The following is a 17,329-nucleotide window of genomic DNA, read 5'->3' on the forward strand; positions in this document are numbered from 1 at the left end:
AATGAGATTGAGATTTACAAGCCTTTAATCTTCATGCAAGTCAAGCTTTCTTGATGAAGATCTTGGATAAAACTAGTAATCTTGTGAACTAGAGAGAAAGTTTTAGAGAGAGAGAGAGTGGTAAGTGATAAATTCAACAAAAACTCAAATGAACCCTTAAAATAATGTAGGACCCTCATTAGTCTAAACCAATGATATTTGAGCATTTTAAACAAAGTTTTGGAGCAAAAAGCATGTCATTGTTTAGTCACGTATGGACCGCCCAAGCAATGAATCGCTACCATGTAGGCGACACATCGCCTATCTGGGGGTTTCACTCCCCAGTAATGCGTCGCCTCCTACATGCGACGCAACATAGGTACAACTGACTTGGCATCCCCAAACTTGCCCCAAAACGTCTCCAAATGCCTCCAAACTTTTTGGGTACTCTTATATACTCCAAATAAACACTTTAGACCCAAAGAGATAATTAATAGATGTCTATACCGAAAGTCAACTCGCTCATGTTGACTTTAGTGAGATCGTTATGGTTTTTGTACCTCTTCGTGCCTAACCAATTTCACTATGTATTTAACCAATTATAACAAGAGACTCATTAGCGTTTTCAATTTTCATGTTAATAAATTCTCTAATATCTCTAATTATTGTTCCAAATTATCATTGTATTAAGTATGAGAAATTTGAGAGTCTTAGTTACCTTTTTGTAATATGAACCTTGCCACCTTGTCATTTACTCATTCATAATATTCTTAACTCTTTGTGGAATATTATTTTGGAAGTGGGTTCTACTGAGGTAAAAGGCATGCGACGAGTCTCCGTACTATTTGGTATTGTGATTTTGACTTTGCTTTATGGCATAGAAAACCCAAGATCTTCTTATTCCTTTCTTTTGGATATTGCGAAAATAAAAAGATCTTGATATATGCTTTTTGGGTTTAAGTTTGCTCGGTAAAGACTCTGGTGGGATCGTGTGGTGTCTTCCTTGGAATGGATTGTGTCATCTTTAGCATATATTATGCCTGTATAGGCTTGTTTTTGTGCCTGCTTGAGGCTCAGTTTGTACCTTTTCTATGCTTCGTTTTGTGCACGTGATGTCCATGCAACCCTAACTACTGATGACGGTGCTCCCCTTATGATACAATATTTTTTAAAGGAAAAAAATAGAAGCATTGGAAAAACTTATCGATCAACTATACCTTGAATCTTACAAACTTCTATTTGGGCACAAAATTTTCTTTGTTTTTCTTGTGCCTTTTTAGGCTAATTTTGTTCTTTTTTAACTAGTTTTAGAATAAGTCTCTCATTTTTGTTGGTATGATAGTACAAGTCTCTAGTTGACATTTCAAAGACTCTTTTAACCCATGTTTCTAACAACTAGGTGAAGGACTCCTTCAGCTAGAATAGTTAGCAACACACCCAATTTATATATATATATATATATATATATATTTATATATATATAGAGAGTATATCATGGTAACTTATAGATCTTTTTTATTTCCTGGTTGAAATCTCACTTCTTTGGGGAGTTTAAGATAAGACCAAATTTGCAGGCTTTTAGTTTTTTGTTTTTTAGCTTTTATTGTCTAATTTTCCAAAAGCATATATGTATTATCTTTGGCTAGATAATAAGATTATTTTGTAATAAAGTCTACAACTATACATAAATATAATATAATTCTAGAATATGGTTGTGACTTTAACCCTTACCGGTAAGACTTTCTCTATTTTTTGTATGTGAATAAATAATAACCTAATTTTTTTTATATGATAGTCTACATTATAGCAGGCGTCCTGTTGATTTTCAAGAAATTCTCAATAATTTAAAGTGCCGAAATCAGTATTCAAACAGTTAGTTGCACACACGTCTATTTTTTTTCATGCTTTGAACCCTGATTTTAGTATTGTAAATCATTCAAAATTTCTCACAAATTAATGGTATGAATGTAATTTGCATGCTATAATTACAATAAACGTTCGTATAAAAAAAATTGAGATATAATTTTTCTGTACGGAACGCATAAAAGACCTAACCAATAGACCCTAAATATAGAGAATTGCCCCAACACCAAGTAAGTGATATACCGCTATTAATAGCAATATAATATTGGATCCCACTTATTTGAATTTAATAAGTATTATGGGGTATCATTCACCAATCATGTGATGCCACCTCATGCGATGTTTGGCCACCTTAATATACCAAATAGCAACACTAAATATATTATATTCTAATTATAATACATTTAAGATTAGGCCCCACGTTCCAAGTTCCAACTTCGAAGCTATTTCCTCTGTTTCTTATTTTATTTTAATGTAAATTATCTGTACTTCCGAAGTTATCAATGTGTCTATATACTATATATATACACATATATACCCGCTTCTTATATCAGCTCAGAATTTCAAAGCTTCATATAGTTCCTTCCAATGAAGGACTAGTACCACTAATACACAACCCACATTAATGGTGTTCTTTCTGAACGTAATTCGTAGGAAAAACACCATGACCCAGGTTACATTCTAAGCCGCTTAAAACTCAAAGTAGTAATATATACTGTAAAGTTGGCCAAAAGAAACAAATAAGAAGATCTTGTTGTTTGGTTTCTAAGAGAATTCTTAGTTGGTAAGAGATGGAAAATGGTGATACGTATAGAGTAAGTAGCTCCCGACTTGGTAGTTCGAGCATCTGGAGGAACAGTGCTTTGGAAGTATTTTCCAGGTCTTCTCGGGAAGAAGACGATGAAGAAGCCCTCAAATGGGCCGCCATTGAAAAGCTTCCCACGTATTTACGAGTACGGAGAGGCATTTTAACCGAAGCTGAAGGCCAAGCCAGAGAGATTGATATAAAGCATCTTGGAATACTTGAAAGAAGAAATATATTGGAGAGGCTAGTCAAAATTGCAGAGAAAGATAATGAAAAGTTCTTGATGAAATTCAAGAACAGAATCGATCGGTAAGCTTGAGTCTTCATGACTTTATGACATTTTTTTTTGTTTATTAAAAATCTCTTGTGTAATCACGAACTGGGTGTTACATATTGTTTTGTTTATGTTTTTGAGCTTTTTTTAATGGTTTTTTTTTCCTTTTGGTGCGTGCAGAGTTGGACTTGATATTCCAACCATTGAAGTAAGGTTTGAGCATTTAAATGTTGAAGCAGAAGCTTATGCTGGAGGCAGGGCACTACCTACAATGCTTAACTTTTCTATAAATATATTAGAGGTAATTATTAATGGATTTTGTAATAATATTGATTGTTACATATATACCAACAAGTTATTTTATTAATTAACGATTAGTTCATTTTATTTGAATTTTGTGTGCGTGTGTAGGGGTTCTTGAATTTTCTTCACATTATTCCAAGTAGGAAGAAAGCACTACCAATTCTTCATGATGTTAGTGGAATTGTTAAACCAAGAAGGTAACTAGAAAAACTAACGAACTAGCTGAGATATTTGTAATCTGATTATTTCGACTGTCAATTTCTCAGATTTCTAATGCAATCTTTTGCAGAATGACATTGCTTTTAGGCCCTCCAATCTCCGGAAAGACCACCCTACTATTGGCTTTAGCTGGAAAACTTGATGAAGATCTAAAAGTAAGGATACAAGTCACAAGTCTCAAGTAGTCTCCTTGTTAAAAGTTAGGATTACTTTAAACGCTTGTTTATCAACCTTGTGATTTTGATACAAAACTTCCTTTGAAAAAATTTCCAGTTTTCCGGGAGAGTGGCATACAATGGACATGGATTGGAAGAGTTTGTACCAGAAAGGACATCAGCTTACATCAGTCAACATGATCTGCATATAGGAGAAATGACAGTGAGAGAAACACTGGCTTTCTCAGCAAGATGTCAAGGGGTTGGACCGCGCTACGGTTAGTTAAAACACCTAGAAATTCTTCATGTTTCACTTAATCTGTAGTAAAGAGTGTTCTCTGGAATCTGAACTAAGTTTGCTTGCACAAAAATATCAGAAATGTTAGCAGAATTGTCCAGGAGAGAGAAGGAAGCCAATATTATGCCAGATCCTGATCTTGACATATATATGAAGGTATGCGCATAGTGAAAGAGGTTAAAGAAAAGACAACTTCAGAAATTTCATGTCTGAAATTAGAGCCTTTTAGGCATCTCATCAAAAGATTGTATCTAATTAACATTTTTGCAGGCAGCAGCATTAGAAGGACAGGAATACAATGTGGTTACCGATTACATATTAAAGGTAACAGTTTATTTTTCATTTAAGTTGATGCTTTCGGTTTCAGCCCCAAAAAGAAAAAGTTGATGCTTGGTTAATATAAATAATTAAAAGGATTTAAAATATTGGGAATGGAATTTTTTATTATTTTTGCAGATTTTGGGACTTGAAGTTTGTGCTGACACTATGGTTGGGGATGAAATGGTAAGAGGTATATCTGGTGGACAGAAAAAGCGGTTGACAACAGGTAAAACCATGAAAAAGAAGATATATTTTCTCCTGTTTTCTGACAATGGACCTTTGACTATTTGGAACTTGTGGAAGTTTCTCCTTGTATATGAAATGAAGCGGTGACTGAAAATTTAGTCTATACTTTGTATAGGAGAGATGTTGGTGGGACCAGCAAAAGTCCTTTTCATGGATGAGATATCAACCGGTTTGGACAGTTCATCAACATTTCAGATAGTGAATTCACTGAGACAATCCATTCATATTCTCAATGGAACTGCTGTTATCTCTCTCCTTCAGCCAGCACCAGAAACTTATGACCTGTTTGATGATATAATTCTCCTCTCAGATGGATATATTGTGTATCAAGGTCCTCGTGAAAATGTCCTTGAGTTCTTCGAATGTATGGGGTTCAAGTGCCCAGAGAGGAAAGGAGTGGCAGACTTTTTGCAAGAAGTAAAAAAAAAAAATCACTCCTTGCATTTTTTTTTCCTTCAAGACTTCAGATAGGTTGAACTTTTTAATTCTAAATTGTTAATTTGTATGTTATTCTCACTGATAAGGTGACATCAAAGAAAGATCAAGAGCAGTACTGGGCTAGCAAAGATGATCCTTACAATTTTGTATCCTCCAAAGAATTCGCTGAGGCATTTCAATCATTTCACATTGGTCGAAAGGTTGGTGATGAGCTCGCAACTCCATTTGACAAGTCCAAAGGCCACCCTGCAGCTTTGACAACTCAGAAGTATGGTGTTAGCATGAAGGAGCTGTTCAAAGCTTGTAGTGCTAGAGAATGGTTACTTATGAAGAGGAACTCGTTTGTCTACATTTTCAAAATGACTCAAGTAAGTAGTGCTTAAAGCATTGCACTCAAAGTTTTAAATCGTGAATCTTTAGTTCCTAGCTCTAATTCAGCAACTTCTTTAAATTGTTAAAATCTTCTCAGCTTACTATAATGGCGCTTATAGCAATGACGTTATTCTTTCGAACTGAGATGCATCACGATACACAAACAGATGCTGGGATCTATCTGGGAGCTTTGTTCTTCATAATCATCATAATCATGTTTAATGGATTCTCAGAGTTGGCATTGACTATCATGAAGCTTCCTGTCTTTTTCAAGCAAAGGGACCTTCTTTTCTATCCTGCTTGGGCATATTCTCTACCAACATGGATCCTTAAAATCCCTATCACCTTCATGGAAGTTGCCATTTGGGTGGTCTTGACTTACTATGTTATAGGTTTTGATCCCAACATTGAAAGGTGAAGATCTCAGGAAAGCTATATTAAAAAAAAAAAAAAGAGTTGGTATTCACTAATTCTGATATCTGATCACAGATTCTGATTAAAAATTTCAACTTCAGGTTTTTCAGACAGTTCCTTCTACTTCTGTGCATTAACCAGATGGCATCTGGGCTTTTTCGATTCATGGGGTCATTAGGAAGGAACATAATTGTTGCAAATACTTTTGGCTCTTTTGCTTTACTGGCTGTTCTTGTTATGGGTGGCTTTATCTTAACAAGGGGTGAATAAATTTTACTAATTAAAACTATTACATCTCTAACCAATATTATTCGTATGAGAATTTCAGCACTAATACTTCTTTTATCTTAATTATATGTTTTTTGATGCTTTTCAGATGATGTTCGCCCATGGTGGATTTGGGGTTACTGGATCTCACCAATGATGTATGGACAGAATGCTATTGCGGTCAATGAGTTCCTTGGAAAAAGTTGGTCACATGTGAGCATCTTTCTCTTGAAGTTCCACAAACAACAGTATAATAACTGAGAAAGATATTAATAATAAACACTAGCAGCTAATACTTATTGGTATTTCTCGTTTTTTTTTTCAGATTCCACCTAACTCGACAGAGCCGATAGGAATAACACTTTTGAAGTCTCGAGGAATCTTCCCTGAGGCACGTTGGTACTGGATTGGAGTAGGAGCCACAATTGGATATATTTTACTTTTCAATTTTCTCTTCACTCTGGCTTTAAAATATCTCAACCGTAAGTCTCAGCGTATTTTTCTGTTTTTCTTGGTATGAAACATAATAGTGTTCTTATGATATGAAAAATGAATGAATGAGTGGTATGTTATGCTATGCTACGCAGCATTTGGTAAGCCTCAGGCAGTGCTATCTAAAGAAGCCTTCGAAGAGAAGAAGGATGCTAGCAGAATTGGAGAGTCCATTGATCAATTATCATCCAGAGGGAGGAACTCGCATGGTAACAAGTTATAATAATAATAATACTATCCAAGTTCCCTATGCTTTTTCCTAATACCTTTTGGACTCAATATGTAATTCTTGTCATCTTACCATTTCAGAAAGAGAGAGGAGGAACGAAAGTCGAAGGAGTATATCAACAAGGACATTGTCTTGTAGAGTGGGCAGCATCAATGAAGTCAATCCGAGCAGGAAGCACGGAATGGTTCTTCCTTTTGAGCCTCTTTCAATCACCTTTGATGATATCAGATACGCTGTTGACATGCCTCAGGTATCTATCTATTTCTGACCTTTGTGCAGAAGATATCCTTTATTTATTAAACTAATCTCTACAACTCAATTGTTGAACTTTCAAAGACAATTTTAAGACAGTTGCTACTGAAGGATTTTGTTGCAGTCTCTCTATTATATAATAAACAAACCTATTAACATCTTTAACAGGAAATGAAAGCTCAGGGCTTACTGGAGGATAGGCTAGAACTTCTCAAGGGTGTGAGTGGTGCTTTTAGGCCAGGAGTCCTAACAGCTCTGATGGGAGTCAGTGGTGCTGGAAAGACTACTCTAATGGATGTCTTAGCTGGAAGGAAGACTGGTGGATACATTGAGGGAACTGTCAAAATATCTGGATACCCCAAAAAGCAAGAAACATTTGCTCGAATTGCAGGGTACTGTGAGCAAACTGATATCCACTCTCCTCATGTCACAGTCTATGAGTCATTAGTTTACTCTGCGTGGCTTAGGTTACCCCCAGAAGTAGATTCTAGAACAAGAAAGGTATGAATGAACAAGATCAATGGCTGCTTCATGATCTTGCACTTGCTCATCCTCAGGCAGTTATTATGGCTAACTAGTTAAAATTCTGCTTTGTGTATGATTTCATTGTTATCTCTTAAGATGTTCCTTGAGGAAGTCATGGAGCTTGTGGAGTTGACTCCAGTAAGGGAAGCACTTGTTGGACTGCCAGGCGTGAATGGTCTCTCAACCGAGCAGCGCAAGAGACTGACAATTGCAGTTGAGCTCGTTGCAAACCCGTCTATCATATTTATGGATGAGCCAACCTCTGGCTTGGATGCAAGAGCTGCAGCCATTGTGATGAGAACTGTGAGAAATACTGTTGACACAGGAAGAACTGTGGTCTGCACCATTCACCAGCCAAGCATAGATATATTTGATGCTTTTGATGAGGTGACATTAGAATCTTTTTCCTCTCTTAGCATTGTTTGAAAAGTAATATATTTCTTAATAGAGCTAAAAGTTTTGAATTTGGATCATTGCAGTTGTTTCTTCTGAAGCGAGGAGGTGAAGAGATTTTTGTGGGTCCTTTAGGCCGCCATTCTTCACATTTGATCAAGTACCTTGAGGTAAGTAAATTAAAACTACATCAAACCATAATATATGCATTGGCTGCATAGTTTTGCCTTTTCAAGTGCTAAACCTAAGTGAATCGAGTTTGATCAGGACATTGGGAGAGTCCCTAAAATCAAAGATGGCTACAATCCCGCCACTTGGATGTTGGAGGTTACCTCAGAAGCACAAGAAGAAGCTCTAGGTGTTAACTTTACTGAAATATATAAGAACTCAGAACTACATAGGTAAAACTCCCCCATAACAAAAGTTTGTGGAATAGTTCATTAACAAAAAGAGTCAAACTTTTTTAAGATAGAAGCTAATGGTATTATAATTACAAATGGTTCAGAAGAAATAAGGCCTTGATCAATGAACTAAGTAATCCTCCCCCAGGCTCAGAGGATATTCAATTCCCTACCCAATACTCTCAATCTTTCTTCATGCAATGCATGGCTTGTCTATGGAAACAACGCTTGTCATATTGGAGAAACCCGCCATACACTGCAGTTAGACTATTGTTCACTACTTTCATAGCTTTGATGTTTGGGACTATATTCTGGGGTCTTGGCACCAAAAGGTAGAATGAAAAAAAGGAGCTAGTGAGTCTATATGTTCAAAATTTGATAACCCTTCATCTCTGCCATTAACTTGACCATTTGTAAAAATGCAGGCGAAGGCAACAAGATGTTATGAACGCAATGGGGTCTATGTATGCAGCTGTTCTCTTCATTGGTGTACAAAATGCTTCATCAGTACAGCCAGTTGTGGCCATTGAAAGAACAGTCTTTTATAGAGAAAGAGCCGCTGGAATGTACTCATCTATGCCTTATGCCTTTGGACAGGTATCTACACCATGAAACTTATAATCTTCTTCTTAACAATTTGGAGACCCTTACATTGATTAAAATTCAATGTACTTATTAGAAATCATTTTAAATAAAGTTGACACAATGATTCTGGGGAATATTTTAGAGTAGAGGAACATACATTGAACCTCAACATTGTTTTGAAATGGGTTTTTATCTATTTTGTGGTTGATATGGATTTGCAGGTAATGATTGAGCTGCCATACATATTTGTTCAGACCATTATATATGGAGTAATAGTATATGCAATGATAGGATTTGATTGGACAGTAAGCAAGTTTTTTTGGTACATCTTCTTCATGTACTTCACTTTTCTCTACTTCACTTTCTATGGGATGATGACCGTTGCTGTGACACCTAACCATAACATTGCTGCCATCATTTCCTCTGCTTTCTACGCAATATGGAACCTTTTCTCTGGATTCATCATTCCCAGAACGGTAAATTCTCCTCCAACCTTTTGTTGTTTCTTTTTTCCAAAGAAAAATGATAGCAAACAAGTCCCCATGAATTAAGTTTTTTTTGTTATTTCTTCTACATTCTAATTCTAATATTATTATATGATTTGACATGTAGAGAATGCCAATTTGGTGGAGATGGTACTTCTGGGCTTGTCCAGTGTCATGGACTTTGTACGGATTGGTTGCATCGCAGTTTGGAGACGTAAAAGAAACGTTTGACTCGGGTCAAACTGTGGAGGATTTTGTGAGGAGTTATTTTGGGTTCGAAAGTGAATTTCTGGGTGTTGTGGCCGTTGTCATTGTTGGGATTTCTGTGCTATTTGGTTTCACATTTGGGTTTTCGATAAAGACTTTTAACTTCCAAAAGAGATGAAACCAAGTCAAGCCAAACCAACCAAACCATACTGTTAAGAAATGAAAATAACCTAACTCAGTGTCGTTTTATGTGAAGTGCTACAAGTCGTTTCTCTTGTTTTAATTTCTTTGACAACTCATTATTTAAATATGTTTGTAAAGATATTTGTTAGGATTCTTTCTGTTAAAATATTCTTATGTAGTCACCCGTGCACTGTATATTGATGATGAGCTGTACCTCACTGCAGTGTATTTTAGAAGCTTTGTAATTGTTTACCCTACTGAATATAAATATAAAAATGTTATCTCATCCTCCACTTGAGAAGGAGAGCTGAACCTTATTCATTACAAATTTCTACATTTTCCCTCTTGGTATCAGAGCACAGGTTCTTCGGCGTAAGTTCAGGATGTCGACTGCCAGCGACAATACTCCCACCTCAGCTCCGATCATTAGCAATGCTGCTAATCGGTCTACAACAACTCAACAACCTTCTTCTTCTCTTAACTCTGTTGCTCCACAGTTTGGGAGCACGCTCCGTCAACCTTTTGCTCTCAAACTGGATAGGAACAACTTCTCCCTTTGGAAAACAATGGTTAATGCCATTGTCTGAGGACATCGTCTTAATGGGTATCTAAATGGTACTCGAGCAAGACCCACTGAGTTCCTTCCCTCTACGCCTTCTTCAGATGGTCAACCAAGTCTTGGACTCGAGGTGAGCCCTGAATTTGAGCAGTGGATTGTAAATGACTAGCTGCTCATGGGATGGTTGTATGGTTCAATGTCTAAAACCATGGCTACCGAAGTAATGGGATGTGATTCCTTTGTAACTCTGTGGAAATCTTTGGAGGCCCTCTATGGTGCTCATTCCAAGTCCAAGATGGATGAATATCGTACTAAAATACAAACAACAAGGAAAGGGTCCCTATCGATGGCAGATTATCTCAGAGAAAAGAGACAATGGGCAGATGTCTAGCCCTTGCAGGTGATCCCTACCCAGAAACTCAATCAGTTGCTAATGTGCTATCTGGTTTGGATGTAGATTATCTACCTATTATTGTGCTTGTTGAGGCACGACAATCCACTTCATGGCAAGAATTGCAAGATATCCTTCTTAGCTATGACAGTAAGATGAAACGCTTAAATTCCCTCTCTGGAACAAGCAAAATTCTCAATGGCTTGTCATCTCCAACAACAAACTTGGCTAACAAAGGGCCAAGTTCAGGTGGCAACCACAACTCTGGACATCACGGTGCAAGAGGAGGCTCTCCCAGAAATCGTGGTCGTACTAGTGGTCACGGTCGAGGAGGACGTTCCAGTGGTGGTGGTCCAAAACTAACCTGTCAAGTTTGCAGAAAATATGGACATTCCACAGCCTATTGCTACAATAGGTTCGACGAATCTTACATGGGTTCTGTACCAGGCAGTGCTCCATTCAATCCCAAAAAAGGTCAAGGTGCACAGAGTGCTTCAGCGTTTATTGCCACTCCTGAAATGGTGGAAACTGATGCGTGGTGTGCTGATTCGAGAGCGAGTAATCACATTACAGCCGAGACTTCAAACATGAAACAGAAAGTAGAGTATAATGGTAAGGAAAAACTCATTGTTGGGGATGGTAACAGGCTGAATATTGCTCATGTTGGTTCCAGTTTATTATCTACTCATGATAATAGTCACTTGGTTTTAAATGATGTGTTACATGTTCCTAAGATTACCAAAATTTTGCTTAGCATTTCAAAACTTACTCATGATAATGATGTGTTTGTTGATTTTTTTTTTCTGATTGTTTTTTTGTGAAGCACAAGGTCACAAAGAAAGTGGTACTTCACGGGAAGCTTAAGGATGGACTCTACCAATTCACCTCACCAAAATCCAAGGTTTTGCTCAGTTCTTCTTCAGCATCTAAGTCAGCGTTGTTTTCTGGTGTTTCTGTTGCATCTTCGTCTCCTGTAACTCTGCCTGTGGTTGAGAGTGTCTCTAATTCAATCAAGGACAAATGACATAGGAGTTTAGGTCATCTGTCCAATTGTGTCTTGAGTCTTGTGTTAAACACAATCAATGTAAAAAATCTTAAGAATGAAGAACACTTTTGTGATGCATGTCAATTGGGTAAATCCCATTCTCTCCCTTTTCAGCTTAACAATAAACGTGAGAAATTTCCACTTGAGCTTGTGCACACTGACTTATGGGGACCAGCCCCTATCACATCAAATTCCAATTTTCGCTTCTATGTTCATTTTGTAGATGACCACAATAGGTACACTTGGATTATAATGCCCTGGATAGCCAAGACCGCTACACTGTGTACTTGTAAAGGTGCAAGACTTGCTAATCATGTCATTAATTTAAAAACGTGTCACTAAACAAGTATGAGCTAGGGTTAAAAAAGGTTTTGGTCTCAAATGTTTCATTTCATATAATTAAGTGGTAATATACATGGGATCCCAAAAGAAACAGAGTTTAAAAGTTGGATTACAGACTCCCCAAAAAAATATAGACAATTGTCAGCCATACTAAGGCAAAATGAACAATTTCTGGGTCTCGCGTCCCTGCCTAAAATCCTCAACCGTGGCGGCTGAGCAACTTGCCATGTACATTCCGCTCGCAGAGCTCTCCAAATCAAGGCTGATCAAGTTTGCCCTTGCCTTTACCTGCACCACGTAGCACCCGTGAGCCAAGGCCCAGCAAGAAAACATGATGTGCAACACAAAAATAATAACATATAGTAAATTTACTAAGCATGAACTCTCATCAAATAATCCACATTAATCATTCAGCATATATTCAGAATCATGGATGCAATCAATCACTTATAACATTCATATCACATAATAATCAGGGCCGACAACTTATGCCGCACCCTCTATTTATCCCACTGACTCCGGCCCGCTTAAACCGAGCTCAGTGCATATTAAGCTGTCCTCGGCTACCAGTGGCCAAGCCACGCCCTGTGCGCTAGTGTAACCCTTGGCACCCTTAGGCCGTTGGTTCACTAATTAGCTTGTATGGCATAATACCATCCTTTCAAGCATACATAATAGGGAACCCTTAGTCCCATTACAGATATTCAACCAGGTGCAGTTTTCTTATCTTTGGCTTCCAAGTGAACTAGTTACAAGCGATGCTCCTGGAGCGCAATTCGATCCCCGAGCCCTAGCTTAGCACCTAGTCACAACCAAGATAAAGGATACCATCAACAATCTTAAATGAGTTTCTAGACAAAGTTCTAGTCTCTGGAACATTGAATTTCACCAAACATGGTAAAAGATTCAATTTCGGGCACCCTAGGTTAAATTCCCAAGCCTAGAATCTTAAAATCCCAAAATCCCTTAAGGGCTACGGCGTTAGCCACCCATGCCGCGACATGGCCCCAATCAGAGACCTCCCAATGCCCAAAAACAGCTAAGGGCCGCGGCCCTACTCAGACCATGCCGCGGCCCGCCCTCCTTCCTCAGCACACTTCAGCTTCGAAGGGCCGCGACTCACAAAGAACTATGCTGCGGCCCGACCCCTTCGAACCCAGAAAAACCTCCATTTTTAACTTTCAAACCTCATGCAAAAACTCACTCAAAACTACCCCAATTCCATAACTCAATTATCCAAAAACTTCCCACAAAATTCCAACAACACAACCCAGCTGAAAACCTAGGCTAGAAACCCATCAAGAACCCATTTCAATTACTGAAACTTTCTAACTCAAGAATACAAAACCCAGCCATGAAAACACTATAACTCAGCCATTAAACCTTAGATTAGAGCTTACCTCAGCTGCAGAACCACTTCTCTAAGGAGAATCCAAGTCAATTCCCAAGCTTTTCCACCTTAATTCTGCCCTTAACATCAAAATCACAATCACCTCATTACTTAGCCAAAAGCTCAAAGTTTCTAACTTCAAAACATAGTTTAACTCTTACCTTAGCCTTGATTAAATGTTCCCTGAATAATCCTTGAGCTAGCCTCTAATTTCCCCTCTGAATTCTTCTGAAATCCCAGCTCAAATTCCAGCAATTCCTCCAAATACCCCTTGACTTGTCAAAAGTCAAGCATTAAGCCCCGTTGTGACTTTCTCGCTATCTAGCTCCCTAGGATCGCCTTAAGTCGCCTGCTGCAGATTTACCCACATAATAATGTGGTTCTCACAAGTATAACATTTAATCACATTTATATTCATATAATCATGCAAGCATGCCTATTATGTAATCGTGCATTAAATCAATAAATTCACACATAAGCCAATTATGCCCTCCTGGACACTAATCAAGGCCCTTAAGCCATATTAGTGATTTTGGGTCGTTACATGGATTTACCCTTTGAGAGCCAAATCTGATGCATTGGGAGCTTTCATTCAGTTCAAAAAATTAGTAGAAAATCAGTTTGATTTAAAAATTAAAACTCTTCAAACTGATTGGGGAGGTGAGTTTCAAGCATTCAATCAACTTGTCAATGATAGTGGCATTCATTTTCAACACTCATGCCCTCATACTTCAGCCCAAAACGGAAGAGCTGAACGAAAACACAGACACATTGTCGATATGGGCCTCACTCTTCTGGCACAAGCAAGCATGCCCCAAAAATATTGGTGGGTTGCCTTCCAGACTTCTGTGTAACTAATAAACCGTCTCCCCACTCTTGTTCTTGAAAACAAGTCACCATTTGAAACACTCTACTCAAGACAACCAGATTATCATTTTTTAAAAACCTTTGGTGTTGCATGTTTTCCTTGTCTTAGAATCTACCAAACCCATAAGTTTCAATATCATTCTACTAAGTGTGTCAATTTGGGGTATAGTGATGTACACATAGGTTATAAATGCTTGAGTAGTACTGGCCGAGTCCATATTTCACGACATGTTATATTCAATGAATCTGAATTTCCATTTCAAACAGGTTTTCTTAATCTTCATAAATCTGAACAACCAGTTCAGGTTCAGATTCCCTCTTGGTCATCTTTTGTTCCCACACCAACACCTATTTCAGCCACATCACCTTCTCAACAACCTTCACAACCTTTGGCAAGTTTCCATGCTTCAGCATCTCATGATTTACCACCTTCTCTGCACTGTGAGTCACAAAATTCCAGTCAGGTAGAATTTAATACTCACTCATTTCATGATATAGAAATTTCTAATGCACCTTATATAGTAGCTGACTCTCCCGATCACTCATCCTTTGAGCTACAACCAGCAGCTACTTCTTCAGCAACTGATCCATTAGTTCCCTCACCTCCGATGATGACTCGCTCTAAAGTGGGCATTTTTAAGCCTAAAGTTTACATGGGACAGTCACGTTGGACTCAGCTCACTAAAGAACCATCTTCTATAGAGGAGGCTTTAGCTCACGATGGATGGAAAGGTGCAATGCTTGAAGAACTTAAAGCCCTTGATAGAAATCAAACGTGGACCTTGGTTCCACAGCAACAAGGCATGAACATTGTGGGCAATAAATGGGTGTTCTGAGTCAAGAAAAATTCAGATGGTACATTTCAAAGGTTCAAGGCCCGCCTTGTTGCAAAAGGGTTCAATCAAAGACCTAGACTTGACTTTGGAGAGACTTTTAGTCCTGTGGGAAAAGCCTCCACAATCAGAATTGTTCGTACAATAGCTGTATCGAGGTCTTGGGATGTGAGACAATTAGACATCAACAATGCATTCTTGAATGGGAATCTTAGTGAGGATGTTTTCATGAAGCAACCACAAGGCTTTGAGGACAAAAATAAACCAGATTTTGTATGCAAGTTATCCAAGTTTCTATATGGTCATCGACATGCACCTCATGCTTGGTTCGATAGACTAAAAGAAACACTTCTTAGCTGGAAGTTCGTGAACTCTAAGGCTGACTCCTCCCTGTTCTTCTACAAAATAGACACTTTAATTATTTTGGTACTTATCTACGTTGATGATATAATTGTTACAAGCAACAATTTGGAGAAACTGAAACAATTCATCACTAAATTGAACCTAGAGTTTGCACTGAAAGATCTTGGGCCATTACACTACTTCTTGGGAGTGGAAGTCTATCGAGACCATACTGGTATGTATTTGAACCAAACTAAATATGTAGAAGAACTGTTGAGAAAGAACAGCATGCTTCACTTGAAGCCGTGTCCAACACCAATGACAATTGGAAAGATGATTTCCATCTCAGATGGGGAACTGTTGGAGAATCCAACAATATATAGAAGCCTAATTGGTGGTCTTCAATACCTTACTCATACACGGCCTGACCTTAGTTTTGCTGTCAACAAACTAAGTCAATTTCTTAAAGCTCCTACAACAAGCCACTGGAACACAGCCAAAAGAATTCTGAGGTATGTGAAGGGTACTCCACACCATGGATTGCACATCAAACACTGTGATCAACTTGCCTTGACTGGATACTCAGATGCCGATTGGGCATGTTGCCCGGATGATAGAAGATCAATAGCAGGATATTGTATTTATCTTGGAGACTCACTTGTTTCTTGGTCATTAAAGAAACAAGCGATTGTTTCACGCTCTAGCATCGAGTCAGAGTATCGTGCACTAGCACAAGTCTCAGCTGAGCTTTCATGGATTCAAGCTCTTCTATAGGAACTGAACTTTCCATTACCGAGTATACCAGTCACATGGTGTGACAACATGGGAGCTAGCGCTTTGGCCTCGAATCCTGTCTATAATGCTCGAACGATGCACATCGAGTTAGATGTCCATTTCGTTAGAGACAAAGTCACTGGGAAAACTTTAGAAATCAGATATATACCCTCACATGATCAAGATGTAGATTGCCTCACTAAAAGTCTATCACACTCACAATTTCAATTCTTAGTAGACAAACCTGGTGTGATTCAATTCCCACAAAGTTTGAGAGGTGTTAAGAAATGAAAATAACCCAACTCAGTGTCGTTTGATGTGAAGTGCTACAAGTTGTTTATGCTGTTTTAATTTCTTTGACAACTCATTATTTAATTATGTTTGTAAAGATATTTGTTAGGATTCTTCTGGTTAGAATATTCTTGTGTAGTCACCCTAGCACTGAATATTGATGATGAGCTGTACCTCAGTGCAGTGTATTCTAGAAGCTTTGTAATTGTTTACCCTACTAAATATAAATATAAAAATGTTATCTCAGCCTCCACTCGAGAAGGAGAGCTGAACCTTATTCATTACAAATTTCTACAATTTTCCTCTCATACATGTAAAATTGTAAATAACACATGTAACAATATTCTTGACGTTTTGATGTGTAATATCTCACTATCAGTGTACCATATAGGTGGTATAATAATAATAATAATAATAATAATAATAATAATATGTCAGTCATATGTATATAAAAAAAGGCCTTATATATACACAAGGAATGCTTGTTGAATAATATGGCAGTCATATGTTATCTTTGTTTGGTTACAAAAGTTACTGTTAGTGTAAGTGTAATATAGTATTAGATATACTGAGATATGCCAACGACAACCAGGAGTTACAAGCCTGTCCTTTTTTTCAACAATGTTCTGTGGGAGTTTACACATAAAATCACAAGATCATTAGAGGTCTTATCTTATTAAAAAGAAAGAAAAAACAAATGTATAGGGCCAAGCCAATAGGTGCAGTGGGTCGTTAGAACAACTTTATTATTATTATATTCAAACTTTCTTCTAAAGTCGTAGGAGTGAT

At 37.7% G+C, this 17,329-nt stretch overlaps 3 protein-coding genes across 3 annotated transcripts; all 3 read left to right on the plus strand.

Moving 5' to 3' along the window:
* Positions 1–2,439: 2,439 nt before the first annotated feature.
* Positions 2,440–10,024, plus strand: LOC133803344 (pleiotropic drug resistance protein 1-like). Its single transcript, XM_062241348.1, has 24 exons — positions 2,440–2,956; positions 3,102–3,222; positions 3,333–3,421; positions 3,514–3,598; positions 3,717–3,876; positions 3,976–4,052; positions 4,167–4,220; positions 4,353–4,443; positions 4,579–4,880; positions 4,988–5,269; positions 5,371–5,687; positions 5,789–5,949; positions 6,064–6,167; positions 6,280–6,436; positions 6,542–6,655; positions 6,756–6,925; positions 7,096–7,428; positions 7,549–7,839; positions 7,932–8,015; positions 8,113–8,246; positions 8,351–8,578; positions 8,672–8,843; positions 9,053–9,307; positions 9,444–10,024. Exons 1-24 carry the CDS (start codon positions 2,634–2,636, stop codon positions 9,699–9,701), a joined length of 4,362 nt encoding a protein of 1,453 aa, XP_062097332.1. The 5' UTR covers positions 2,440–2,633; the 3' UTR covers positions 9,702–10,024.
* Positions 10,025–10,640: 616 nt separating this feature from the next.
* On the plus strand, positions 10,641–15,136 carry LOC133806409 (uncharacterized). Its single transcript, XM_062244515.1, has 4 exons — positions 10,641–11,360; positions 11,480–11,653; positions 11,925–11,937; positions 14,568–15,136. The coding sequence occupies exons 1-4, from the start codon at positions 10,641–10,643 to the stop codon at positions 15,134–15,136; spliced, it is 1,476 nt and encodes a 491-aa protein (XP_062100499.1).
* Positions 15,137–15,361: 225 nt separating this feature from the next.
* LOC133806410 (uncharacterized mitochondrial protein AtMg00810-like) lies at positions 15,362–16,249 on the plus strand. The gene has a single exon (XM_062244516.1). The coding sequence runs from the start codon at positions 15,362–15,364 to the stop codon at positions 16,247–16,249; it is 888 nt and encodes a 295-aa protein (XP_062100500.1).
* Positions 16,250–17,329: the final 1,080 nt, after the last annotated feature.

Source organism: Humulus lupulus, chromosome X (assembly GCF_963169125.1).
Source record: "Humulus lupulus chromosome X, drHumLupu1.1, whole genome shotgun sequence".
NCBI lineage: Eukaryota > Viridiplantae > Streptophyta > Magnoliopsida > Rosales > Cannabaceae > Humulus > Humulus lupulus.

Bases quoted from the DNA above. Each gene is read 5' to 3' on its own strand.
- LOC133803344 (XM_062241348.1), top strand. From the start codon at position 2,634: ATGGAAAATGGTGATACGTATAGAGTAAGTAGCTCCCGACTTGGTAGT. The intron at 4,053-4,166 runs GTATGCGCATAG...ACATTTTTGCAG, and splicing joins ATCTTGACATATATATGAAG to GCAGCAGCATTAGAAGGACA. The intron at 8,579-8,671 runs GTAGAATGAAAA...GTAAAAATGCAG, and splicing joins TGGGGTCTTGGCACCAAAAG to GCGAAGGCAACAAGATGTTA.
- LOC133806409 (XM_062244515.1), top strand. From the start codon at position 10,641: ATGGGCAGATGTCTAGCCCTTGCAGGTGATCCCTACCCAGAAACTCAA. The intron at 11,361-11,479 runs GTTTTAAATGAT...TTTTTTGTGAAG, and splicing joins CTCATGATAATAGTCACTTG to CACAAGGTCACAAAGAAAGT.
- LOC133806410 (XM_062244516.1), top strand. From the start codon at position 15,362: ATGAAGCAACCACAAGGCTTTGAGGACAAAAATAAACCAGATTTTGTA.